Genomic DNA, 26,894 nt, shown 5'->3' with positions numbered 1-26,894 from the left:
AGAAGACCGAACCAGCCCGGTCACGGAGCAGACCGACCATGCAAGAGAGGTGGAGCCATGGGAAAAACCCCGGGCGCGAACACCGAGTAAGCCGCGCCGGAACCAAGGCTGGCAAAGAATCAAAAGGAACGTCTGCCGGGGAACTAGGAACCCCGACCAAACCCTGCAAGCCGGGAAAGAACCAACCCGACCAAGCAGACACGCCCCGTCCAGGTGTCCCCCCTGGCGCGAGGTGGCACCCCCCTGGCACCTCCCTGGCGCGAGAGGCGCGAGGCTCCTCGCGCCTCTCTGACAGGAGGCCAGGTTAGAAACCCCAATGTGGTTGGGAGCATTCTATATCTGCCATCGACCAGGTCTGACACCCAGAAAGATAGGCATCCCAAAACCAACCCCTATTCTGGTGAAACTATTACTACCGAAAGCCGAACGAGTGGATAGAGCTCCCCCCAAACGAAAATTAGCATACAAGCATGACGTCATCATGTTGCTGCACCGCTGTCTGCAAAAACCCTCCCTACCCGGGAGGGGGAAGGGGTAGCCCCAGACCCCCGCGCCGGATGTCAAAATACTGTATGCGATAAACACCGCCGACCGGAGGAAGGGAGGGATGCCAGGGAGCCTCCAGGACTCGCCCAGAAAATGGTGTGTGATTACATTTAACGCTAATTTTGTGGGGGGGAGGGAGGAAGCCCCCGTCAACTTCCCGGAGCTAACTACCCAAAGACAAGGAAAAACAGGTACTTACCCAGGTCGCAGTCAGTCCTCACTCCTTAACACGAAGTCGAGACAACTAGCTGCAACGTTGACTCAATGCAACTCGGGCCCGACTACTTCCAGGAACATTCACGAGGCAGCGTGCAGCCAGAACCCTTTTCGACCACCATAAACCCCGTGCCTGAATGTCAACCCAAGATATGTTGCCAAAGATGGCAACCAAGGCAGCAAACTTACAAACGTTACGGGCACGGGAATAGACCGCAGGCTGGCTTAACTTAATAACCCTGCAGACGACCTGAGAGACCCGAGCCCGGGAAGGGAAGGAGGGAAACCAGGTAAACCCAAAGCGCATCCCCAGCCACCGAAGCTGTGGCGCACAAATAACAGTGGAGTGCCGCAACCGGACAACACACGATGCACCCCTGGCCTGACGAACCAAGCAACAACTCAATGACCCCTCCGGATAGCAGTCGTCTCATTCTTCGCCAGAAACGAAGGAGATGGCTGTAACTGAACAAACTTACCACCAGAACCGAAGGAACAGAAACCTCTTCGTCGAAGGAGAGCATGAAGCTCCCAAACCCGACCCCCAGAGGCCAATGCCAACAGGAAAAGAGCCTTAAAAAAACAATCCTGAACCGAAGGGGCCAGCACAAACCGAGGAGAAGAGAGTAGCCGGTCCAATGACCAGGATGGCTCAGGTAAGGCATGAGCAGGCCAGAGGTGAAACAACGCCCGAGACAGCTTGCGAAACAGCGCAGCAGTAACATCAATGCCGAAAGCAAGCTGCAGCGGCTCCGCCAGCGCCGCACGATACGAGGCAACAGTATTGGGCATAAGATGATGGTAGTGAAACGGCCACAAGAGAAAGGACGTGGCCACCTTAACAGAAAGCAAAGTACACCTACGAAGAGACAAAAGGAAATGGAAGGACCACCAGGAAACTTCACACTGCCGCCAAGATGAAGCACACAGGTGGGACACCATTAAAGAAGTCACCTGATCACCATACAGATGGTGATAGACTCGAGTCAAAAATACCAGATGCAAAGACTTGAGAAGATCAAACCAGCCCCGTAACGGACCGGACTTATCAGCTGAAAGAGGCAGAACCGCAGAAAAACCCCTGGGTTCGGACACCGAACAAGCAGCGCCTGAAATCAAGGCTGGGCTGGCTACCAAGGAGCCAAGAGGACTACTCTTCCCTGGTAAGTTTCCAAGCAAGCTAGGACCTGGAGCAACAGCAAAACTGGGGGCAAAAGGTACAGGGAACCCCACCTCGACCAGTCCTGCCGAAAAGCATTGACCCCGACGGCCTCGCAGTCAGGGAAGGACGCCACATATACCGGGAGATGCCTCAACCCAATCCCAGGAACCTCCACACCAGGACCTGGGGCCAAGTCATCCTCCAAAGCCTCGGTCTCAAAAGAAAAAAACTGGGGCAGCCGAAAAGGCAGGAACGAAGGGAGCCCACTGTTAAGACCACGGCTGGAGGAACCGACTCAACTGCCTCTGTCGCCATCTTTAAAGGGGCATCCCCAAGACTGCCCAAGTCTCAAATCCAGCTAAACCCTTCCCCGACCCCTAAGCCTTCAGATGCTTCCAAGCCGGAAGCAGAAGGGGGGAGAGAGGGAAGGACCAGAATGTACTACAGCAGGCGAAGAACGAGAGGGTGCGGACTGAACCAAGGCCAAAGCGACCAACACCCCAATGTCCAGGTCCCTATAAGCAAAACAGGGCAGCCTCGGGGCATCCGAGTGAGCAACCAACCTAGCACGCTGCAGCAACCTATACCTAGTATGCAACGACTGAGCTGCCTGCACCCAGATAGTCACCAGTAGACTGGGTGAACCGAGTCACTAACAAGCAACAGGACTCTGGGTCAAAGGTGTCACCGACCCAACAGGCAGCATGATGGAGGCAAAAACAGTGAGTCACCCTGAGACAAGGGGACAGAGCAACTCCTCACACTTGCACAAGGCAAGAGGGGGACTCAGCGGTCGCATCCATCGGACCCCTTGTGCCCCTGCGGGGTTTCCCAGGGCCCTTAGACTGGTATCGCTAAGGGAAGCCCAGGCAGGGTAGTGCTAACCGGCGCCCAAGGCTACCAAACTTCTAATAGCTGAACCCCAAGGACGTGTCCACTCACGGGCGAATAGCTGGAGACACCACCAAAACCCCAGACAGACAGAAACGGGGGGAGTTGGAAGGAGGGAGGGGGAGTTGGAAGGAGGGAGGGGGAGTTGGAAGGAGGGAGGGGGAGTTGGAAGGAGGGAGGGGGAGTTGGAAGGAGGGAGGGGGAGTTGGAAGGAGGGAGGGGGAGTTGGAAGGAGGGAGGGGGAGTTGGAAGGAGGGAGGGGGAGTTGGAAGGAGGGAGGGGGAGTTGGAAGGAGGGAGGGGGAGTTGGAAGGAGGGAGGGGGAGTTGGAAGGAGGGAGGGGGAGTTGGAAGGAGGGAGGGGGAGTTGGAAGGAGGGGGGGGGGGAGTTGGAAGGAGGGGGGGGGAGTTGGAAGGAGGGGGGGGGGAGTTGGAAGGAGGGGGGGGGGGGAGTTGGAAGGAGGGGGGGGGGAGTTGGATGGAGGGGGGGGGGAGTTGGATGGAGGGGGGGGAGTTGGAAGGAGGGGGGGGGGGAGTTGGAAGGAGGGGGGTCAATCAACCAAAGGCAGACCCCCACCAGGTGGGAAAAAAAAACAAAAAAAAAACTGAAAGAGGACAACATACCCAGGAGGAACAGAGTCTGCCGCTATACATAATAGGTGGTAACTAGTTGTACAGTACCCCGCGCCCCTACCAGTGCAGAATACCCCTCACCCCAAGGTAAACAAGGGAGGCATTCCTAAGAGAGGGATGAGGAACAATGACGATAAAAAGACATAAAAGACCTACCAACCTCTAGACTGAAGCCTCTCTTTCAGTTGCCGTAGCAGCTGCAATGCACTTTCTCCAAAGGGTGAAGCATTTACATCATCAGACAGCAGTCGATTATTTTCATCAATTGTCTGAAAATCAAATTTGCAGTAATTATGAAGAATACAAGATAATTTAATTGCTAACTATAATTTTATCTACAGGACTGCCATACTTGTCAGGGCCCACATTACACATACACACTGGGTAAAACATTTTAATGAATAATATCATCTACAGAAAGTAGATGATAGTAGCTCCCCGGAGCTACTTCACCAAAGACTACAAAAGAAAAGGGGACTTACCCGGGAGGTGGTCGGTGCTCCACTCCTCAACACGAAGTAGAGACAACGGGCTGCAACCGCCGACCCAAAGCAACACAGGCCCGACTGGGCCCAGGAATGTTCACAAGGTAGCGTGCAGCCAGGACCCTGTTCAACCGCCAAAAACCCTGCACCCGAAAGTCAGCCCAAGACATATTGCCAAAGACGGCAGCAAGAGCAGCAAACTTACGAATGTCATGGGCTTGCTGGATTTAATAACCCTGCGGACGACCTGAGAGACCCAAACCCACAAAACAGGGAAGAAGGGAAACCGGATCAACCCAAAGCGCGTCCCCTGACACAGAAGCCGTGGCTCACAGATAACGGAGGAGGGCCGCAACCGGACACAATACATGGTGAAACCCAGGCCTGACAAACCAAGCATCAACAACCCAAGGACTCCTCCAGAGAGCAGCAATCTCATTTTTCGCCAGAACAGGGGGAGACAGCTGCATACGAACATACCTATGACCACGAACAAAGGAACAAAAACTTCTGTGCCTCAAAAGAAAATGAAGCTCCACTACACGACCCCCAGAGGCCAATGCAAACAGAAAAAGAGCCTTAGCAAAGCAATCCTGAACCGAAGGAGAAACAACAAACAGAGGAGAAGAAAGATAGGAGAGCACACTGTCCAAAGACCAGGACGGCTCAGGCAGTGCATGAGCAGGCCGGAGGTGAAACAACACACGAGACAGCTAGCTGAAACGGTGCAGAAGTAACACCGATACCGAAAGCAAGCTGCAGCGGTTCCGCCAATGCCACACAATACTGTAACCACACAATTATCCGGGATTCAAACATCCGGAAAATGCCCTTATAGGGCCAAAATCACGACCGGATAAAGTTCTCAATATCCCGCCAAAATGGCCATGGGAGCCGAATAAAAGCTGATTTAGCCGGATAAAAAAATTGACCTGGTTAACTTGCTGCCGATGTTACACTATCCGGACAGTCAGCCGGATAATCATTGAAACCGTATTAATCCCGTCTGCCTGTGGCTCGAGACGCATAGTGGAGGAGGGGGTCAGGTGGGTGGTAGTGGGAGGGGAGCGTCGGGAGGGACCATCTGGGTACAGAAATTACCATTAATTTTAGAACAATTCATCATAGGCAAAAACAAATAAAATAAGTACTAGTAATTATGTAATAACAAATATATAAGTTTCCTAAAAATAATGTGCACAGGCTGAAGTTTCCTTCAAAAATATTGAGTTTTTTTCCTCCTGGCGGCCTATGTAACGTGCTATAGCTGCCTCAAGTGGACCCGTCCAACACTGCTCAACCCATGTGCTCCCGTCCCTCGTGCTATACTACAGTGCTGTGCCATTAGCGAAATATTTTTTAAATAACTTTTATTTTCATAGTAACTTTGAACATTTTTGGCCAAGACAATGTCTGGTAGGAACATCAGTCATTCTGGAGTTAAGAGGAAGAAGGTTGTCCTAACAATTAAAGATAAGTTACTGTTATACACCTCAACCAGTAAGGCATCACAGGCAAGCCAAATGCCTCCAACAAGTGAGGCGCAAGCAAGCGCCTCCGGCAAGTGAGGCGCAAGCAAGCGCCTCCGGCAAGTGAGGCGCAAGCAAGCGCCTCCGGCAAGTGAGGCGCAAGCAAGCGCCTCCGGCAAGTGAGGCGCAAGCAAGCGCCTCCGGCAAGTGAGGCGCAAGCAAGCGCCTCCGGCAAGTGAGGCGCAAGCAAGCGCCTCCGGCAAGTGAGGCGCAAGCAAGCGCCTCCGGCAAGTGAGGCGCAAGCAAGCGCCTCCGGCAAGTGAGGCGCAAGCAAGCGCCTCCGGCAAGTGAGGCACAAGCAAGCGCCTCCGGCAAGTGAGGCGCAAGCAAGCGCCTCCGGCAAGTGAGGCGCAAGCAAGCGCCTCCGGCAAGTGAGGCGCAAGCAAGCGCCCCCGGCAAGTGAGGCGCAAGCAAGCGCCCCCGGCAAGTGAGGCGCAAGCGCCCCCGGCAAGTGAGGCGCAAGCAAGCGCCTCCGACAAGTGAGGCGCAAGCAAGCGCCTCCAACAAGTGAGGCATCACAGGCAAGCCAAGCGCCTTCAACAAGTGAGGCTTCACAGGCAAGCCAAGCGCCTTCAACAAGTGTCTTTAGTCTCCGTGGTAAGACACTTGCCTGGCGTTCCGCGAGCGCTATGTCATGGGTTTGTATCCTGGCCGGGGAGGATTTACTGGGCCCAATTCCTTAACTGCAGCCTGTTTAACTCAACAGTAAAATGTGTACTTGGATGAAAAAACGATTCTTCGCGGCAGGGGATCGTATTCCAGGGACCTGCCCGAAACGCTACGCGTACTAGTGGCTGTACAAGAATGTAACAACTCTTGTATATATCTCAAAAAAAAAAAAAAGTGAGGCGCAAGCAAGCACCCTTAACAAGTGAGGCATCACAGGCAACCCAAATGCCTTCAACCAGTGAGGCTTCAGCAGCCGGCAGTCAAAACTAACTTTGCTTAATGAACAGTACAGTAATTTTAAGTGTTAATATTTGTGGTGTGTTAGTATAGGTTACGTAAATTGTTAAGAATTCTTAACTTCAAGATGTGTGGCATCAATCAAGAAGACGAACACCAACAAGCTAAGTTGAGGTTTCTAGTTGAATATTTAATAATTATATGTGGCAAGGCAATTTAAATTATGTTGTTTGTAGTAAAAAAAAATAGTTGGAAATGGTCACTTTTGGAGTCGTGGGTGAAAAAGCACCATTATCCGGAACACATGATAATCCGGCTGGGGGTCCTTCCCATATAGTCCGGATGATCGAGTGGAGACAGTACGAGGAGACAGTATTAGGCATAAGATGAGGGTCCTGGAACAACCGAGAGAGAAAGGACAAAACCACCCGAACCAAAAGCGAGGAGCAACGACGAAGGAACAAAAAGCATCGGAAGGACTGCCAGGAAACTTCATACTGCCGCCGAGAGGAAGCCCTTAGGTTGGAACCAACAAAGAAGCCACCCAATCACCATAGAGATGGTAATAAACACGAGTCAAAAACACCAAACGCCAAGATTCGCGGAGAAGAGCGAACCAGTCTCGTACCGGACCGGGCCGATCTCCTGAAATAGCCGGAGCAGTGGAAAAACCTCCGGGTTCAGACCCCAGGCAAGCAGCACTACTCGCCCTTGGTAAGTCTCCAGGACCTGGAGCAACAGCTGAACCGGGGGAAAGAGGTACAGGAACCCCCACCTCGCCCATTCCTGCCGAAAAGCGTCGATCCCGACAGCCTCGCAGTCCTGGAAGGGCGCCACATAAACCGGAAGATGCCTCGACCTACGTCGACACAAAGAGGTCCACCTCCGGGCACCCGAATGTCCGGCAGAGCCAACTGAAGGAGTCAGCATCTACCGTCCATTCCATGGACAGGGGAACGAACCTGGACAGGCCGTCTGCCAGGACGCTGGACACCTCCCGAACATGAACCGCCAGGAGAGCCAAACCCCAAGAACTTGTAGCGAGTAGATTATCCCAATAATATACTCGCTCCAAACGCATTAGCCTAATGAGAGAAGCAAAGCTCTTCTTGGTACTAATTATGGAATTCAAACCTTTCCCTACTTCCAGTTAATATTCCTGCCAATCTTTGGAGAACGGGGAGGTGTTGCCCGAGCATATAAGTAACAGAGTAGCGAATAATAACTAGTCCACTTTCAAGTGTGGTCAAGAACACACACTCGCCAAGGTATCACCTGCATACTTCTGTATACTCGACCAAATATATATATTCTCTTAGTGTCTGTGTTTATTGTCACCATACTTTACGTAACAATAGAACCGTTACAAACTCAGCAGATAAGTCACCATGAAGCGACCAACCCCATAGAGCCAATGCCCGCATCGAACCCCCCTCGGTTCAAGCAATGAACCACCGGGGAGTAGTCCGAATGGAGCCGGATCATCGATCCGCGGGCGACCCAAAACCCCCCGAAGCGCAAACCACACCGCTGCGAACTCTCGCACCGTGCTGTGGACCCGACAGAAGGACGGACCCCACCTCCCCTGGCCGGCCTGGTGAGCACTGGTCACAAAGCCCCAGCCAAGAGACGACGTGTCTGAACACATTGAGCAAGGGCTCGGGAAGGCACCAAGGCACCGAACCCCAAAAACCCAAAGAGGAAGCCGTCGACGCAGCAGCCGACACAAAGCCCCTTGGGGGCAAACCCAGCGATTGTGAGAGAGGCAGAAGGGACGTCCATGAAGGAACCAGAACAGCCGACAAAGCCAAACCCGATCCGACGGGTAGACCAACATCGCAAAGTTCAGGCTCCCGCACAAACCCTCGAGCAACCGCCGGGTGACCCAGGAGCCTCCCAGAAACAGGCACAGGTGAGACCGCAGCCGAAGAAGAAATGCCGGAGGAAGAGACAAGGAAGTAGTCCAAGAGTCCCACACAAGACCCAGTCGGGTTCGAAGTCCAGCCTGAAGTCCCGTCTGGTTCCCTGGGAGGGAACCAGACGGGACTTCCGCCAGTTCACCAGGAACCTGAACCCGGCGAGCTGGGAAAGCACCAAATCCCTGGCGGGTTACGAACTTTGCCTCGGGTAATGTAGTTTGTTGATATGCATATGGCCGACCTAGCGCATTGTAGCACGGCGACTGCGCCTTAGTTTACCAGTGCCTTCTGCCTAGTGACAACCGCGCTTGAATTCTTTGTAAAGAATTTCAGTGTTTTTCGGATTTTTGGGTATTTGAACATAAAAGTTACGATTATATATCTCACCATGGGTCCCAAGAAAGTTAGTGGTAAGGTTCAGTCCTTAAATTGTAGCCTGAATGTGTTTCAGAACTAGACTTTGAGGGGGGGGTTTGAACCTAAGCCTGACATGCTTATTGTTGAGGAAATTGTTACTCTGGGCCAGAAATTGGGCTTGGAGTTGGATGGTGTTGATGTGGAGGAGTTGGTGAAGGAACACAGTGAAGAACTGACCACCGAAGAACTCCAAGCCGTTCACAAGCAGCAGCAACAAGTGGCAGCCGAGGAAATGTCTTCAGGGGAGGAGGCGGTACAGAATGTCCCTACCTCAACAATTAGGAAGTGGTGTAGACTATGGGAAGAATTGCTAACTTTTGTTAAAACGACTCACCCAGAGCAAGCTGTAGTAGGCTGTGTCATTAATCTTTTTAACGACACTGATGCCTCACTACAGACAAGTGTTACAACATAGGGAAAAACAAGCCTCTATGAATAGATTTTCAGTGAGAAAAACAAAAGCCACAAGCAGGTCCTAGTGGTACTCCTGCAAAACATACCAGAGAGAGTACCCCAGAGAAGTCATCACTGCCTGATGTTATAACAGAAGGAGGACTCTCCTTCCAAACACTAACACCTCTCCTCCTCCCATCCTCCTCACCGTCTTCCATACACCAACAAGTCATCAATAAAGGTAAGCAATAACTTGTACATACTTTAGAACTAAGATTTGGGTGAATTAGGTATAAAATTTACTTTGAAGTTAATATTTTTGCAAGTGTGGAACAGATTAATTCAATTTACATTATTTATGGGAAAATTCACTTCAGCTTACGATTTTGTGTGTTACGAACTGTCTCTGGGAGCGGATTAAATTTGTAACCTGAGGTACCACTGTTCCTGTTACACTAATTTTCAACTTCTTTCAGGTTTGTCTGGCATAAGCTTAGCCGTATTATGTTTTCTTTCTTTAAAAACTTTCACCACTACCAGCTTTTATTGCTCATTATTTCCTCTACATCCCACACAATCACACAAGCCTGCCTATCACTCATGAAAAAATAATCAACCTTAGGAAGGATTTTTCTTTATACACACAGTAAATACAGTGCTATATGTAGGACTTACCCTGACTTGTTCAGACTGTGCCATAAAGTTCTGGTGCTGGGATTGACTGCCTTCATTCCTGGAATTATTATCAATTGGTACTTCGTCCACTGTATTAATTTTTTGAAATGAAGAATTCTTTGTTTCTGCCCTTTTAGAGATACTAGTACTTTCAATTTTCTTGATATCATCAGTGCTACGTAATAAATTAACATGTGAGAAACATTGGTCAGGTTTAAGTACAGATGTCTGGGCAGAGCGAATGTGCCGATGGGAACTTCTGGCTCGCTTGAATTGCTTTCTTTTGGAATCCGAGGATAAGCTCTCAGACTGTGCAGCCAAGGTTCTTTCTTTCAGTATTTCATTAACAGGTTGAGAATGTTCCTCTGTGGTAGAGTGCAGTGTCCCGTCAGGGTCGCTAACACTAGAAACTGTACTACAATTTTTCAGCACATTTCCCCAGGTTTGATCAGGAGCAACAAATTTATGATGCTTTTTATTGGATTTTGTTCTCAAGATTTCAACCGAGACTTTACCACCAGATGCTTTGCCATTCTTATTACTGACAGGCGACTTTCCAACATTTTTAGCTCCAACACTCTTCATAATATTGTTGTTATTATTTTCTCTTGCTACATTTTGCATTTCCTTTCTCAGAGCACAGTCTCGTTTAAAGGCCGAAGGCCCAGCAGTTGGCACATTGCTCTGTAATGCCAACTTTGGAATAGTCCGAAGCGTCAATTCTACCACTTGTGTACTGTTTTGGAAGGTCTGCCGATGAACAATTTTGGACCTTGAATTGGCTTTACTGGCCATGAAGACAGGTCTGAAAAATATAATTTATAAGTTAAAAATCCTTAAATGTTATCCTAACTAACAGATAGGCTAAAATTCACTTCTCTAATACGTACTACAATGTAGTATTTATAAAGATGATAATTTAGTTGATAAAAACAAAAGGGTATTTACAAAAATTAATCATAATTTCATAGACATTCATAGTTTAATTTTAGAGTGCAGAGTAAGAATAAACCAGTGTTGAATGTAATGAAACCAGTTTCTGGGTGAGCCCCGGAGGCTCCCTGAAGCTATCACACTGATTAATTTCCATACTATTAGGCATCATCAGTCACGGAGTTCTATTTTTGCCACCATCTAACTTTGCCACCATCCAAGAGAAGGCACCCAGAAAGATTGGCAAATCAAAACAGACTACTGCTTGGTTAAAACAAAACCACAGCCTCAAAATTGTCAAAAGAACTCCCCCACAATGAAAACAAAATTTCAAGAAACTAGCCCATCACTACAGTAGTTTTCACCCCCCCCCCCCCTCAAAGCCTAGGAGGTGGAGGGAGCTGGCCTGGGTCATCTGCGCTGCTCAGTCCAGTTCTATAATGATAAAACCTGCCGACAACCTGGGAGAGGAAGGGTGCCAGGGAGCCTCCAAAGCTCACCACAAACTGGCATTTTATTGCATTCAATAAAGCTTTGCCAAATCATAAACATATATGTGCCATTGTGAAGTGTGAGAAACTCCCTTGGAACAGTGATGAGGGTTCAAACCTACGACCCGGGTGTCCCCACACACACACCTCTAGCCCCTAGACCACAACATAGTAATAAAGATGACAACCTGCACTTCTACTTTAGAACCTGAGGCTTCTTTAGTAGAAGCCTCAGGAAGTCCTTGCTGCAGCCATGTTAGTATGATTACTGTCTGTGTTGTGAAGTGTTTCCCACCACCACCACCGCCACCACTCACACAGTCCTGGCGAGGAGAAAACCTTCACACAAGACCACACACACGACGACTGGAGTATCGTGGCCTAGCCTCACCATACTGGTGTTCCCTGTAACATGACCAACCTAAAAGTTAACAACCAGGTGCCCAGTTTGTGCTGCATGAACCCAGGTGGACACTGAGGTGGACACTACAGTATATCTGCTCCACACACCAGCAGCGTCTTCTAAAGATAATCATTGAAAGATTATCAGTTAAAAAATCAGCATGTGACCTGTAGAGGCTCAAGGAAGTAATAGAGCAACAAATGGAAACTATCTCTAGACCGACACCGACTCACATCTTCACAGACGGATCAGTTGATCAAGAAAAAGGTTCTGCTGGGGCAGCAGTTTACACTACCAACCATGAAGCTTACTGGAGCATGAATAGTGGGTGCTCAACATTGCAAACAGAACTATATGCCCTGAAGGAGGCAATAAACTATACAATTGAGAATAATTTACATGATGTCATCATTCATACAGACTCTAAATCTTCGCTCCAGGCATTGTTATCCAGTCAACACAGAGATAATATACAACTCCTCACAGAAATTCAACATATAGGAAAAGATGCCCATAATCGAGGGCTGTCAATCACCCTAAATTGGATACCAAGTCACATTGGCATAAAGGGTAATGAAAAGGCACTCACTAGCAAAAACTGCCACTGCTCTACCTGTTGTACAGGTTCAAATACCTCCAAGTTCCTCACAGATAAAGGAGCAAATCAAGAAGAAAATATTCTCAACTATCAAAAGTCGCCACAGAGCCAAAGTAGCGGAAGGAAGATCCACTGCGATATGGTATAGTTCCTCACAGATAAAGGAGCAAATCAAGAAGAAAATATTCTCAACTATCAAAAGTCGCCACAGAGCCAAAGTAGCGGAAGGAAGATCCACTGCGATATGGTATGAACAAGCCACTGGTTACTCCTCTTTCAAGCCTGGCAAAAAGATATCCAGAGACATTGCAGTAGCCATACACAGACTCAGACTTGGGTACAAGTGCTGCTGGGAGGTAATGAACCCAATAGTTAAAGAGTGTCACATCTGTGAAACTGAGGCAGAGGCGCCACTATTGCACTACTTACTGGAATGTGAAGCTACTGAAGCCCTGACCATCAAACTCAACATTAATCCAACGACAGCAGCTGCATTACATGCACATTCCACCGCGACTACAATGATTAGAAAAGCTGTTGAGGAATGGGACTCATTAGTGAGCATTCTGCATCTACATCCGCCACCAAGATAATGTTAATAAAAAATGATTAAAACCAGTGCAATAAAACAGGAGCGACAAAATAAGCAGGGAAAAAGGAGAAGTCCTCTCCTCCATTTTAAACTTAGACCTAAATATCACAGGAAAAAGGTTATCATGTATATCACCAAACTCAATTACGGGCTCACCATAGCCCGTGCTACATGGACACTCCGTCCTGAATAGCTAAATCTTTAACAACAACAACACCAGCAGCGTCTCCCCGCCACCCACCGTATATAGTGTGTCACTACCTCTTGATCACGGAGCGGCACGACTGGCTGCTGATCACGGCGCGTCAACACTACCTGTTGATCTGACTGCCTGTTCACACTGGCTTCAATCGCCTACACTCAGACAAATAATAACAAGCTATGATATATATAATAGTATTTATTTTGTATGCATAATAATGATATACATTTACAATACAATTCTAAAAGTATATTTGTTTTGATTGCATATCAAATTTAAAATATAACATACTCTTTTATAATTGCAATTTCCCCCCCAAAAAATATATATAGATATATTTCACTATTATGTAATAGGTATTTAAAGTCAACTTTACGCGGGTTTTCTTTTTTTTTTAGCCTGGATGACGCATCACGACGCGGGAAATTTAAATTTACCAGACTTTATCCTAGGGTCACCAGCCCTATTTATTTTATTTTATTTATTTATATATACCAGAAGGTACATTGGGTTAATGAGAGTACGTTAGTGAGAGAGTAAAGCTGGGAACATTAGTGAAATACCATCTATGGTATACAGGAGGGGCCGGGCCGTTCATGCCCTTGTACCACCCTTAGCACTGCTATTCAACAAATAATAATAATAATAATAATAATTTATTTAGGAACAGTACATACATAGTTGCAGAGTTACAGTACAAACATTCTGTTAGATTTAAAAATAGAGGTAGTAAATCAAACGTTTATTTAGGTAAGGTACATACATACAAGAGATTTTACAAAGAGTGATGGATTTATAGATAGGGCTAGTACATACAATGCCTAAAGCCACTATTACGAGGCTTAGAGTTTTGGAGAGGAAGAGGTTAGCTAATGAATTTATATCCTGAGTATTATTGAATTCAGATTCCCGGTTAATATTGTGAAGTGCATCTGTAAGGTTGCCTAAAGCTGATTCACTGTGTAACCTGAATGTAAGTTTCTTGTTTTCTGGTGGTGTTAAGTCCATGTTCGCTATGAGAAAGGTAGGATAGTGGTCAGTTGTTCTGTCATAGATTATACCTGGTCATAGAGTATAACTGGTCAATGACTGACCCTCAGGATGCAACCCACATCAGACTTCATGAGGCCTCACAGCTGAGCGGACAGTGGTCGGAGGTCTGCGTCTTAAGGGCCCGAGTTCGATTCCCGTCCGAGGCAAAAACAAATGGGCAGAGTTTCTTTCACCCTGATGCCGCTGTTCACCTAGCAGTAAATAGATACAGCTGCTATGGGCTGCTTCCTGTAGATATGTGTGTTAAGAGAGAAATACTGTATATGTAGAATATGTAGTAGCTGGAACATTGCATCCCTCAAAAAAACGTTCTCAGATTTACATCACAAAGTAACAACTGAACACATCGATATTGTATGTGTCCAGGAGTGCAGAGTTCCCGCAAGATCCTCACCCCCGAAATTGCCCTCATTTGTTTCTTACAACCTCAGATCCAGTAACTCTTGCATTCTATACATCAAGCAATCCCTACCACATCAACTTCTGCCAGAAAAACAAACTGCCGGTCAACAGTATCATGGAGTGAGGATCTATGTGGGCAACTCTGTTCTCAATGTATTTAATCTATATGCTCCAGCAGGAAAGTTAAATTATATTGATCTTCCGGCCTGCGCTCAAGCAGAGCCAACCATCATTCTTGGTGACTACAATGCTAGACACAAGGACATTGGTGGCTCTGGCTTCAGTAACGGTAATGGGAATCAACTGCTGTCGCTACTGAATAGTTACCAAGATGTGCAGATTGTGGGTGACCTTGAACCCACGCATATCTGTGGAGGCATTCTAGACCTCAGTGTTGGTTTCAACGTCTCTCACGTCTGGTGCACATCATCTATTGTAACAGATTTGTTGTCAGATCATCACCCTAGTTTGACTACTCTATGTATAGGAAATACCATCCTGCCCGGTGGGACTTTCAAACGCAAACGGCTCAGTGTTCCTCCTGCTCGACGTGAAGACTTTGTTGCTCATGTGTCAGAGTGGTACAGCACTTATGATCCCTCCACAGTCCAGACATTTAACGACGGTCTAGTACAGAGCATTCAGATGTTTGCTGACCCTTTAGGTCGGCCCCCTGCACCATCCAATAGTCGGAACGATATGAAAGGTAATAAACGCCATGCCTATTACAATGACCCCAAACTGCGTACTTTGAAAAGCACTGCCAGACGAGTTGGGCTTGCATATAGGGAAACACGTACGCCAGCAATGCTCAAGCTCTTTCAGAAAGCCCTAGCCAAGGCGAGGGAGCGCATGACAGAGCTCAGGCAAGATAACTGGGAAACTTTTGTTAACAGTCTCAACTCTCACACCCCCTTCAGCCAGGCATAGAAGGATATTAAAAGAATTAAAGGCGATAAGATCGGCCAAGTAGCACACCCTCACCCTTTACACAGAGCAAACGAGTTAGTCGATGATTGGGCAACCACCTCTAGCTTCAATAATCTTCCCCCAGACATACAGTTCAGATTAAATGCTGGTTACGGAGATCGAGAAAGGCTCGTTGACTTCATGCTCCACAAGGAAGATGAATGCAACGTGCCATTTACTGAGTTTGAATTACTCGCGGCCCTAAACAAAGGCAAAGCCACATCCCCCGGTGAAGATGGTATCACTTATGACATTGCGTCTGCTCCCTTTAGTACCAGGGAATCCCCTGCTTGAGCTGTATAATATGAGCTATGTTACTGGGGAGCTTCCTATCTCTTGGACCAACAGTATAATCATTCCAATTCCCAAGCCAAATCAAGAGAATGCTTTCCGCCCAATTTCTCTTACTAGCTGCATTTGCAAAACATTCGAGAGAATGGTCCTAAACCGTCTCCTCCATAGAATAAGAACCATGCTATCCCCCCAGATATATGGCTTCATGCATGGAAGGAGTGTGCATCATTGCATCACCACCTTTCTTACCCTGCACACTGAAAAGTCATATACCACCTTCCTAGATCTTAAGTCTGCCTTTAATATTGCAAATAGACATGTTATCTTGAGTGAGCTTGCAAGAATGAATATTGGTGGTCGGCTTCTTTGTTGGATCAGGGGTTACTTATCCAACAGGAAGTCATCTGTATTTTTCCAGGGGCATAGAAGTGTAACAAGAGACTTTGAACTAGGCACCCCGCAGGGTGGTGTCCTCAGTCCTACCTTATTTATTATCTTAATAAACACGCTGTTAAACTCTATACCGAGCAAACCCAACGTCCACATCATTAGCTATGCTAATTACATCATTAGCTATGCTAATGATATAATGATACACACCACTGGGTATGCTAACACGCAGAACACTCTTAACTCTGTATTAGACTCATGTCAGGACCTAGGTTTAATTATCTCAGCAGAGAAAACAAAGATACTAAATCGGCGCCCACCCAGGCAGGGAGGAGCTGTTCGCAAGATGCAACTGTCTGATGGCTCCCAGCTTGACTATGTAAACAGATTCAAATACCTTGGCCTTGAGGTGCCACTGTATGGTCCTGTTGTATTCAGACTCTGTCGTCAGTTTAAAGAGAGGCTCCGAGCTCTCAAGGCTGTTGCAGGTTATCACTCAGGCTATGGTGCCAATGTCAGAATTGTCAAAATGATGTACTTTGCATACATCAGATCTTTAGTGGATTATGCTGCACCTCTGCTTGTTTTGATGCCTGAAAGAAAACTTGGAGGGCTTGAAAAATTGCAGAACGAAGCCTTAAGGATAATCCTTGGGTGCCCTCGTACCACAAAGATACTTAATATGAGAAAGGAACTTAATATTCTGAGCGTTGTTGATCGTGTTACTGAAATTAACTGTCAAATTGGTATAAAAATGCTTAGGCTAACTCATCCTAATCCTTGCACAGAAGCCCTCCAGAATTTCTTTATTGAAGATCAGCATTGTTCCAAATGGATAACAAAAACTGGAACTCAACTCAGAATGTATCAGGTTCATGATTTGTACCAAGAGAAACAACAACGGCACTTTCCTGCACCGTGGGAGGTTACACCCTTTCCAGTTTTAATCCCTCCCTTTCCACCCAAGAAGCAAATTAGAGATCAGCCCAAGCTTCGTCTTGAGGCAAAGCTCAATTCGCCTTAAGCCATATTGATGCTCTGTCCACAGAGCATTCTCTCTCTCAAATCATATACACTGATGGTTCCCTACACCGCACCACGGGTGCAGCTAGAAGTGCAGTTGTCCTGACAATGGGCGATGGCTTGTACTTTGAGTGGGGAGTCCGTATAAACAATTGGGCCTCTACCCTTCAGACCGAACTATTTGCCTTGATCCTTGCACTGAAATGTGTACAAGTCTCAAAACTTGATACATTAATTGTAAGTGACTCCTTATCATTCTTAAATGCTCTCAACTCTTTAAGACATAACTGCACATGTTCGTGTCTGAAGCTAGACACAAATACAACAAAATTATTAAGGATGGTAACAGAGTCCATTTCATGTGGTCTCCATCTCATGTTGGCCTCCGAATGCATGATAGAGCTGATAAGTTAGCCAAAGAATCTGCCTTTAAAGGAGCCGTTGAGTGTAACCTTGGATTGTCAATGAGCAATCTGAGAGCAGCAGTACACCGAGAATTTCAACAAGATCTTGTAGATCTGAGGCAAAGTGAAATTGACACCAGTAATTCCATCTATCATCATACTATCATGCAAGAGGAGCCACACATCTATGGCTCCTATTTTGATCTGTCCACTTATGACAGATTAGCAATAAAAATGATGGAAAGTTTCTTGGCATATTCCTAGACAAGAGACTCAACTTCAGTACCCACATACAACACATAACTAAGAAAGTCTCTAAAACAGTTGGTATACTCTCCAAAATCAGATATTATGTTCCTAACTCTGCTCTCATCTCTCTATATTATGCACTAATCTATCCCTATCTCAACTATGGTATCTGTGCATGGGGTTCAACCACTGCAAACCACCTCAAGTCCATCATCACCCAGCAAAAATCTGCTATCAGAATAATATCAAATTCTGCTTTCAGACAACACACAGCCCCCTTGTTTAACTCCCTAAACATGCTAAACATAATCTCACTCCACAAATTCTCCTGTGTCAACTACATTTACAAAATCCTGTTCTTAAATGCAAATCCTTGTCTGAAACTCTTCCTGGACAGATGTAATAGGACCCATTATCACCACACCAGAAATAAATATCTCTTCGATATCCCCAGAGTTAAACTTAATCTGTGTAAACACTCTATGCAAATAAAGGGACCCAGTTTATGGAACTCACTCCCTACTGAATTGAAAAGCTGTCCAACTTTTACATCATTCAAAATCAATACTAAAAAGTACCTAATTTCATCTTCATAGTTTTTCACTTTTTGCCTTAAAATTACACTATTGCTACCCAATCTCCCAACCTTTATGTTCCCAATTTGAACATCTTTACCATTGAGATCATTGCTGTTTTCTTATATGTGCTGCCAATCTGTTGTATGGTGTTTATAAATCTTGTTATCTGTATCTTTTGCTACCCAGTCTCCCAATCTTTATGTACCCATTCTGAACATCTTTACCATTGTGATCATTGCTGTCTTATATGTGCTGTCAATCTGCTGTATGGTGTCTATTAATCTTGTATAAATTACTAATCAAGCTGTCAATGTAATCAATCAGAGCTTTAATATAACAATGTGCTTTAATATACACACTTATCTCTCTCATCTCATTTTTCTCTTGTAATGTATCTTTCATTTATCAATTCTGATTGAAATTACCTACTTAAAATTATCTGCTAGATTAAGGACCTGCCCGAAACGCTGCGCGTACTAGTGGCTTTACAAGAATGTAAATACTGTACTATCCAATGTATTCTCTCAAACCCAATGTACCTTCTTGTATATATATAAATAAATAAATAAAAAATAAATAAATAAATAAATAAATAAATAAATGGATCATCCAATAAAATCAGCAGACTTCTAGATGTTACTACTGCTCGGCTTAGACTCGGTTACAAGTATCTCTGGGAATTCTCATTATCTGCTGATGTAGACCTGACCAAATGTAAACTGTGTCAACAAAATTATTCGCACACCCTCCGTCACTATATGATGGAGTGCGAAAAGATACGTGAATTTAGAGACAATTCTATAACCAATGTTCCAGCGATGTGTCAATATTTCATTCAAAATGATCTGCTACCAGAAATTTTAGCCAAATATCCCCAGTGTGCTAACTGTAGGTAGTAACTAAGTGATTGTAACCTATCCCACCGCTGCCCACGGGATGGGGGGCGGTGTAACCTATCCACCGCTGCCCACTGGATGGGGGGGGGGGCGGTGTGCAGGACAAACATATCAATTTTGACACTAGCTCTCCACATATGTCAGTTGCTTAATTTAGAACCTGTACTTGAGGTCGATCTCGAACCCATTGTTGATGTGATGACTTATATTGAATTTTGTAACTAGCTCATCAAGATTGTAACTTGCTTAGCTAAATGAATTGTGGGGTTCAGTCCCCGAGCCCATTATGTGCCTCTGTAACCCTTTAGGCATTATTATGCCTCTTTAGGCATTATTATGCCTAAATGCCTCTTTAGGCATTATTATGCCTCAGAGGCATTATTATGCCTCTGTAACCCTTTCCACTACCGCCCACAAGATGGGTATGGGGTGCATAATAAATGAACTAAACTAAACTTTGTAAAATCTCTTTTATGTATGTACCTTACCTAAATAAACATTTTGATTTTTTTTTTGATAAACTACCATTCAAGCTGTCAATGCAATCATTCTGATCTACCTATGTGCTTTAATATACCTACAATTTTTCTCTCGTCTTTTATTTGTTTTCATGCTATATAACTGTTATCATTTTTATAAATTTTGCAAGTATTTACCTACTTATAAGTTTCTTAGATTAAGGACCTGCCCGAAACGCTGCGCGTACTAGTGGCTTTACAAGAATGTTATTACTATGCTATGTATCCTCACAATCCCAATGTGCCTTCTTGTATATATATATATATATATATAAATAAATAAATAAATAAATAAATAAATAAATAAATAAATAAATAAATAAATAAATAAATAAATAAATAAATAAATAAATAAATAAATAAAATAATGAGATAATGGAGCGAGTATAAGATTAACTCGCTACAAACCCATGGAACCGCCTACCCGCCAAAGCCGTAAATGCCAAAATTCAGTTAAATGTTAAAATCCAGCTGGAAAAGATCATTAATGCAAATGAGGTCACTAGTGTTAGTGGCCCTCAGGTAAATTCTTATATACATCTATTATTATCATTATTATTATTATTATTATTATTATTATTATTATTATTATTATTATTAATATAAAATTATCATTAGCTTCTCTTTAAAGGCTGGTCGCTGGTATCAGCTGATGCACTGTGCCAAAACGCTGGTATTGTTAACGCATTATTACTACAGATTTGTAATATGCACTATACGACTTTTCCTATAAATGGTTTAAGTAATTTTAATAAATTATTCTCCAAGTATTGAATATAGAGAAGTGAGAAGGAGAGGAATAATGAGTTGATATGTGAGAGATGTGGCAGCGTGTGGCCGGCTGACCATAACAATGATGGCGAGAGTGCTGGGCAGGTCCGGGCTGCGAGCTGGTGAGAACTGTCTTGTTACGCCCCCTCCACACCTCCACGCCTCCTCCCTTAACACACACACACACACACGCCCCCCTCCACACCTCCTCCCTCAACACGCGCCCCCTCTACACCTCCTCCCTCAACACGCGCCCCCTCCACACCTCCCTTAACACACACACACACACACACACACACACACACACGCCCCCTCCACACCTCCCTCAACACGCGCCCCCTCCACACCTATTTATTTATTTATTTATTTATTTATTTATTTATTTATTTATTTATGCATATACAAGAATGTACATAAGGAATGTGAGGATACAAATATGGTAATTACAGTCTTGTAAAGCCACTAGCACGCGCAGCGTTTCGGGCAGGTCCTTAATCTAAGAAAATTTTAAGGAGGTAAATACTTGCAAAAATCATAGACAAAAAAATGATAACAGATTACATGAAATGAAAAAAAAAGATGAGAGAAAATTGTAGGTACAGTATATTAAAGCACATAGGTAGCTAAGATTGATTGCAATGACAGCTTGAATGGTAGTTGACAAAAATTGGTAGGCACAATACAGCATATGGCTAGCACATAAAAGAAGACAGCAATGAACACAATGATAAGGTTGTTTGATATTACATAAAAATTAGGAGATTGGGTAACACTAGGTACAGAGCAAATTTAAAGCTCAGTGTAGGAAACTAAATAGATGAAGTTAGGTACTTTTTGGTTTTGCTTTTAAATAAGGCAAAACCACACACACACACACGCCCCCTCCACACCTCCTCCCTTAACACACACACACAACATAACACCAGCGATAACCTCTCTCAACCTCTCTGTACCTCTCTCAACCAGTTTAAGATAAAAACGAAGCTATACCTAATAAATTCCCTGTAACCTACCTTACCCTTCTATTGTCAACCAATGTCTGTTTTTTTTTTAAAGAGCGCTGTTTGTCGACAGAATTGTATTTGTGCTGCTTTTTCAGCTATGTTTTCATTTCTTGTTTTCATTCTACTCTTTATGCTCAATTAGTATTAAGCTTGTCATTTAAGTTTTTCATGCCCGAAACGCTTTGCGTAATAGTGGCTTTAGGCATTGTATGTACTAGCTCTACCTATAAGTCAACCAATCCTTGTAAAAATTTCTTGTATGTATGTACCTTACCTAAATAAACATTTATTTATTTATTATTTATTTATTATAACAATCATAGTGTTGTACTCTTGCGTTTTTTGTTTTTTTCTACCTGGTGGGGGGGGGGTCTGCCTTTGGTTCTTTCCCCCTTTTTGTACTGAGTTCTCTTCCTTCTTCCGGTGGTTTCCCTGCTAGGTCCCCGTGAGTGTACACGTCCCGGGGATTCAGTTCTTAAAAAGTTGTGTACTAGACATGGGTGCCAGTTAACAGTACCCTGCCTGGGATTATCTGAGCACGAGTCCTCATATAGCAAACGCTCAGGACCCTGGGAAGCCCCTAGGGGGAGCGTGGGGCCGATGGTTGTGGCCCCGGAGTCCCCCCCCCCTCGCTTTATGCGAGTTCGAGGGTTGCATTGTCCCCTTGTCTCAGGGTGACTCTCGGTTTTGCCTTCATCTGCTGCCTGTGGGGTCGGTGACACCTTCGGCCCTGAGTCCAGCAAGTTTTGTTGCTTGTTTGTGACTTGGTTACCCAATCTTATTCTGACTATGTGGGTGCAGGCAGTTCGGGCGTTGCACTTTGGGCTTCGGTGGCAACACAGTAGGTTGTTTGCTCCCTGGAAGCCCCGAGGCTGCCCCGTTTTGGTTGGTCTTCTTGTCGGGTCCCCCCCTTTCCTCCCTGCATCCGGGTTCTTCCCGTCTGTGGGTTCGGGGTAGGGGCGGGGTTTCCATGTTTTTGAGACTCGGCTGGTCTCGGGGAATTCCCCTTCCAGGGTAGCGACGGGGGCATTTGAGCCTGTTCCTCCAGTCGTGTTGTAAGAGTCTGCCAGTGGGCTCCCTTCCTTTGTGCTTTTCACGGCTGTCCCAGTTTTTTCTTGAGGCTGGGGCTTTGGGGGGATGGCTCAGCCCCGGGGCCTACCATGTGGGTTCCCGGGGCTGGGGAGGGGCTGACTTGGGGGCCTCAGGCCCCGTTGGACCCCGCCGGGTTTTTTTCTGACCTCTGGGTGGGGCTTGCGGTTGTGTGGAGTGTGGTTTTCCTTCCCCACTCTCCACACGAGTTGTTGGGCGTCGGCCCCTCCCCGGGCTCGGTTCCTTGTCCCTTAAGCCCATTGGTTCCGTCCTGTCGGTGGGTGCTCTTCTCCGTTATTCCCCCCCTTTTTCTTGGGACAGGACTTCTCCTTCATGTTCCCCTCTTCTTGGGGTTCTGCATGACTTTTGGTCTCGGGTGCGACTGGGCCTTTCTATGCCTTCGTCATTTGTATTTCCTTCTGTGTTCTCGAAGGTTCAGGATGGTTTTTGCTCCTTCCCGTATTACTGGAACGTCTGTCGTCTTTCGGTGAGGCTTCCCTCCGGTCCTTTCTAGGGCTTGTTGGTCCTCTTCTGTGTTTCCTCTTGGTTTTAGGCCCTGTCTCGTTCTTTTGTTCATGTATCTTCTCTCCGTGCTGTCTCGGCACTGCTTGTTTTCCTTCCATACTCGTGGTCCAGAATGCCAGGTTGGGGTGCTTGTGGCCCGGTTGGGCTACTTGTCGCCCAGTTGGGCTCCTGGTAGCCTGGTTGGGTTCCAGTTCGGTTAATTGTTTTCATTAAGCCTGGCATCCCAAGCTCCCCGGCATCCCTCCCTCCTTCTGGTCGGCGGTTTTCGCGTTTTCTTGACATCCAGCCTCAGAACTGTGGTGTGGATTGCCGGCGTGGAGGTCTGGGGCTTCCCCTTTCCCCCTCCCGGGGAGTGGCATACTTATGAAGATTTTCCTTCTTCAATGCGTACCTGAATACCGACATAGCCCCTACGAAGGTGCTAAGAAGAAAAAACATTCGTAAGTACCTACGTGAATCTGGCTCCAGGGCTCTTCCAGGGCTCGCCCAGAAAATGGCGTTTCATTACATTCAATGGCAATTTTTTTTGTGTCGGTAGTTTACAAATGGAATGTACTAGGCAGTGATGTGGTGGAGACAGACTCCTATACACAGTTTCAAATGTAGATATGATAGAGCCCAATTGGCTCAGGAATCTGTACACCAGTTGACTGATGGTTGAGAAGTGGGACCAAAGAGCTGAAGCTCAGTACCCATAAGCACAGTTAGGCAAGTACCTATGGACCCACCCACATTCCCAGCCGAATACCCACACATTGTTAGGACAGTTATTAACTTTACCATGATAGCTTATTGACCAACCAGTTAGTATACATTAGTCATGAACATGATCCATGACTAAAGTTTACAATCTGTACTGCTTGTCACAGTATGTGACAAACACAGGTATAGGTATAAGAAACACAGATATAATACCAAGTTATATTAACCACGGTGTCTCCGGTAGAGGAACTGGGAATAGCTAATAAAAATACTGCCCTGATGCTCGCCTTACATCACTACAGTAATAGTTGGGATATAAGAGATGTGTGTGCCACTTGCTGCTGCTCATTCACCCATCACCTGCACCAAGAATAGTATTCTTGTTTGACCTTATTTGTTTGAAATGTATAATTTAAATTGAGTTAGTATTTGTTTAGCATTATAGGAGGCAGTGTTTAAGTTAATTTGCAGGGGATGAGCATCAATATTTTAGATTTGTCATTTATATTATTAATAATTTTAGGTCAAGTGTTGTGTCAAGCAGCGAAGATAAAATGGTGGTATTCACGCAGTGCCGCTGCAAGCATCACTACGCACTACACAGTGGTGCCACGAGAAACCGATCCACGATGGGCAGGTGGGTAATGTTGGGCTGATTACTAGCTATACACCACAGTTTACTGTATACAGTCTGACTTCAGTTTACAGAAGAATGCCTTCAGATGGTCAGAAATTTTTACCTGGACTCGAGCCCTGGCCAAGAAGAGTTGATTTGGCATTGATCCTTAACTGTTTGACCCTGTTCAGCCAGCAGTAAATGGGGACCTAGTTGTAAACTGATTGGCAGGGAAAGCTAGTAGAGTAAGGCTTTAAATGAGCTATGGGAAGGGAAAACTCTTTTTAAATGTCTGCCTCTGTATCAGTCTGTTTTCTGGGAGAGGTCCTTTGGTGGCTTCCTATAGCTAACTGTCTGGTTAACTCCATATGTCACACCAGGCCCATGCCAGTCATATGAAGCCTACCGGGGACCAGAGGCAAAAACCTGGTTCCCATACAGAGGTGCAAGGGGTGGGGGATGCTAGATCGCCCTAACTGGGAGAAAAGCTACCACAAAGTTAGAGCAAAACGAGATGGACAACAGCAAGAAAAAATATATAAAAAATCATGACAAATAGGAACATAGTTCCTATTTGTTCCATAGACAAATAGTTAGGTCATTATCCCCTATTGTTACTCCCCTTCCTCTCCACCAACAGGTGGCAGTCCCGGGAACTCCTTGTCTGACTGGGGTCAATCCATCAGTCATTTGCTTGTGCAACCCTGTTTGCATGTGCTTTTCATGTCGCCATCACCCTTTGAAACCCAGGAGACAGATTCACGAAGCTGTTACGCAAGTACTTACAAACCTGTACATCTTTTCTCAATCTTTGGTGGCTTTGTTTGCAATTACAGTATTAAACAGTTAATGAGCTCCGAAGCACCAGAAGGCTGTTTATAACAATAACAACAGTTGATTGCGAAGTTTCATGCTTGTAACTGTTTAATAAATGTAACCAAACCCGTCAAAGAATGAGGAAAGATGTACACGTTCGTAAGTACTTGCGTAACTGCTTCATGAATCTGACCCCAGTTTTCCAGAGCCTCTCGTTTCAAAGGATGGCCAGTAATGGCCATCCTTTGTATTTTGTTTTGCAAGAGTCTTTTGTTTGTGTTTGTTTCTGTTTTAGTGTACATCTTAACATGCCTTACTTGTTGTGTGGATCGTGAGTAACTGTCCATCTCAAACTGCATGACCTTTGGGTTCATACTTATGCATTCATGTTCATGTTCCGTTCTTCTTGGACCTTTACTGGTGTTGTCTCTGTCCAGTCAGGGTTACTTTCTCTAGTGGATTTGGGTGTGTGTCTAACTCCACTCTCTTGTGGAGGGTGCCTTTCCCCGAATAGTAAAACGGTCTTGGATTCACATCAAAATCACAATAACGTGAAATATCAAATGAACAAATCGACAAGGACCGTGATGAGGGTTCGAACCTACGCACGGGATGTTCCCAGGTGCGCCTTCGTCAACTGTACCAAGACATAGTCAAAAGAATTGCAACCTACAGTGTTACTGCCCTCACTAGGATCCTGAAGCTTCTCTGAAGCCCAATCAGGGTGTCATATGAAAAGATCTAATTCAAGATCTAATTGATCTAATTCAAGGTTTTCTTGGCAGACTAGTGATTATTGAGGACATGCTAAAGAATTATGAAGAAAAAGTAATTAAATTAGAACAAGAAAATGAAGGTCTCAAGATCGAGTTTTGTAATTTAAAAGTATTTGCCAGCAAGGTAAGGAAATTACCAGCTTGACTGATAAGGTAAGGATACAGGAGGAACACATCAAGGAACTAGTGAAAGATAATGAGGCATGGAAAGTGAAGAGTGGTGAATTTGAAGAAATAAACAAGAACATAGACTCATACGGTGAACAACTCCAAGGGACCCTGAGGGCTAACATGGAGTTAGGCAAGGATCTGCAACGAGAAACTTCATTGACAACTTGCATAGAGGTGGTTAATAAAGAACTGGAAAAGAATAAAGAAGAAATATAAGAGACATATCCGCACATTGTAAAACAGAGAGACAATCAAATAAGTGTGTTAGGTATGCAATTAGGAAAGAACTGGTAACCAACAGTAAACTAGTACAAAACATTGCAGATAGAAGTACAGGGAAACCTCGGTTCTCGTAGGCCCAGGTTCTCGTAATTTTTGATGCTCGTAGTCAGTTTCTCTGAAAAATTTGATTTGGTACTCGTTGTTTGCCTGGGTGCTCTGAATTCATTTATACATGTCCAGGTCCACCAAGCACGTGGTTCTGTTCTGCCGGGCGAGGGGCGGGACGAGGTGTGCACAGCTTACCAGTGTCTCCTGCCTATTGCCTAGTGACGATCGCACTTGAATATTGTATTTGGTAGGACAACAGGATGGATGGTGAGGGGACTGGGTGGATGGATGGTGAGGGGACTGGGTGGATGGATGGTGAGGGGACTGGG

At 45.5% G+C, this 26,894-nt stretch overlaps 2 protein-coding genes across 7 annotated transcripts in view; one reads left to right on the top strand and one right to left on the bottom strand.

The window, feature by feature from the left end:
* Positions 1 to 13,159, bottom strand: part of LOC123767981 (uncharacterized) — a 54,030-nt gene extending 40,871 nt beyond the window's left edge. For 2 of the 6 annotated variants that reach the window (XM_069306538.1, XM_045758230.2), the window contains exons 1-3: positions 13,029 to 13,159; positions 9,771 to 10,575; positions 3,607 to 3,715 (exon numbers count right to left, since the gene is read on the bottom strand). In XM_069306538.1, coding sequence (XP_069162639.1) covers positions 3,607 to 3,715; positions 9,771 to 10,565 — 904 coding nt within the window. In that variant the 5' untranslated portion in view covers positions 10,566 to 10,575; positions 13,029 to 13,159. Of the gene's footprint in view, positions 1 to 3,606; positions 3,716 to 9,770; positions 10,576 to 12,624; positions 12,730 to 12,943; positions 12,968 to 13,028 lie in introns of those variants that run through there. The other 4 variants (XM_069306536.1, XM_069306539.1, XM_045758231.2 and 1 more) reach the window with 4 other exon arrangements.
* A 7,343-nt stretch (positions 13,160 to 20,502) lies between these two features.
* Positions 20,503 to 26,894, top strand: part of Etf-QO (electron transfer flavoprotein-ubiquinone oxidoreductase) — a 61,884-nt gene continuing 55,492 nt past the window's right edge. Inside the window, exons 1-2 of the mRNA XM_045758229.2 lie at positions 20,503 to 20,658; positions 24,380 to 24,493. Of these exons, the coding sequence (XP_045614185.1) occupies positions 20,619 to 20,658; positions 24,380 to 24,493 (154 nt within the window). The 5' untranslated portion in view covers positions 20,503 to 20,618. The remainder of the gene's footprint in view (positions 20,659 to 24,379; positions 24,494 to 26,894) is intronic.

Source organism: Procambarus clarkii, chromosome 58, assembly GCF_040958095.1.
Source record: "Procambarus clarkii isolate CNS0578487 chromosome 58, FALCON_Pclarkii_2.0, whole genome shotgun sequence".
NCBI lineage: Eukaryota > Metazoa > Arthropoda > Malacostraca > Decapoda > Cambaridae > Procambarus > Procambarus clarkii.
Note: the sequence above shows the minus strand (reverse complement) of the source record. Positions and strands in the feature narration are given on the sequence as shown.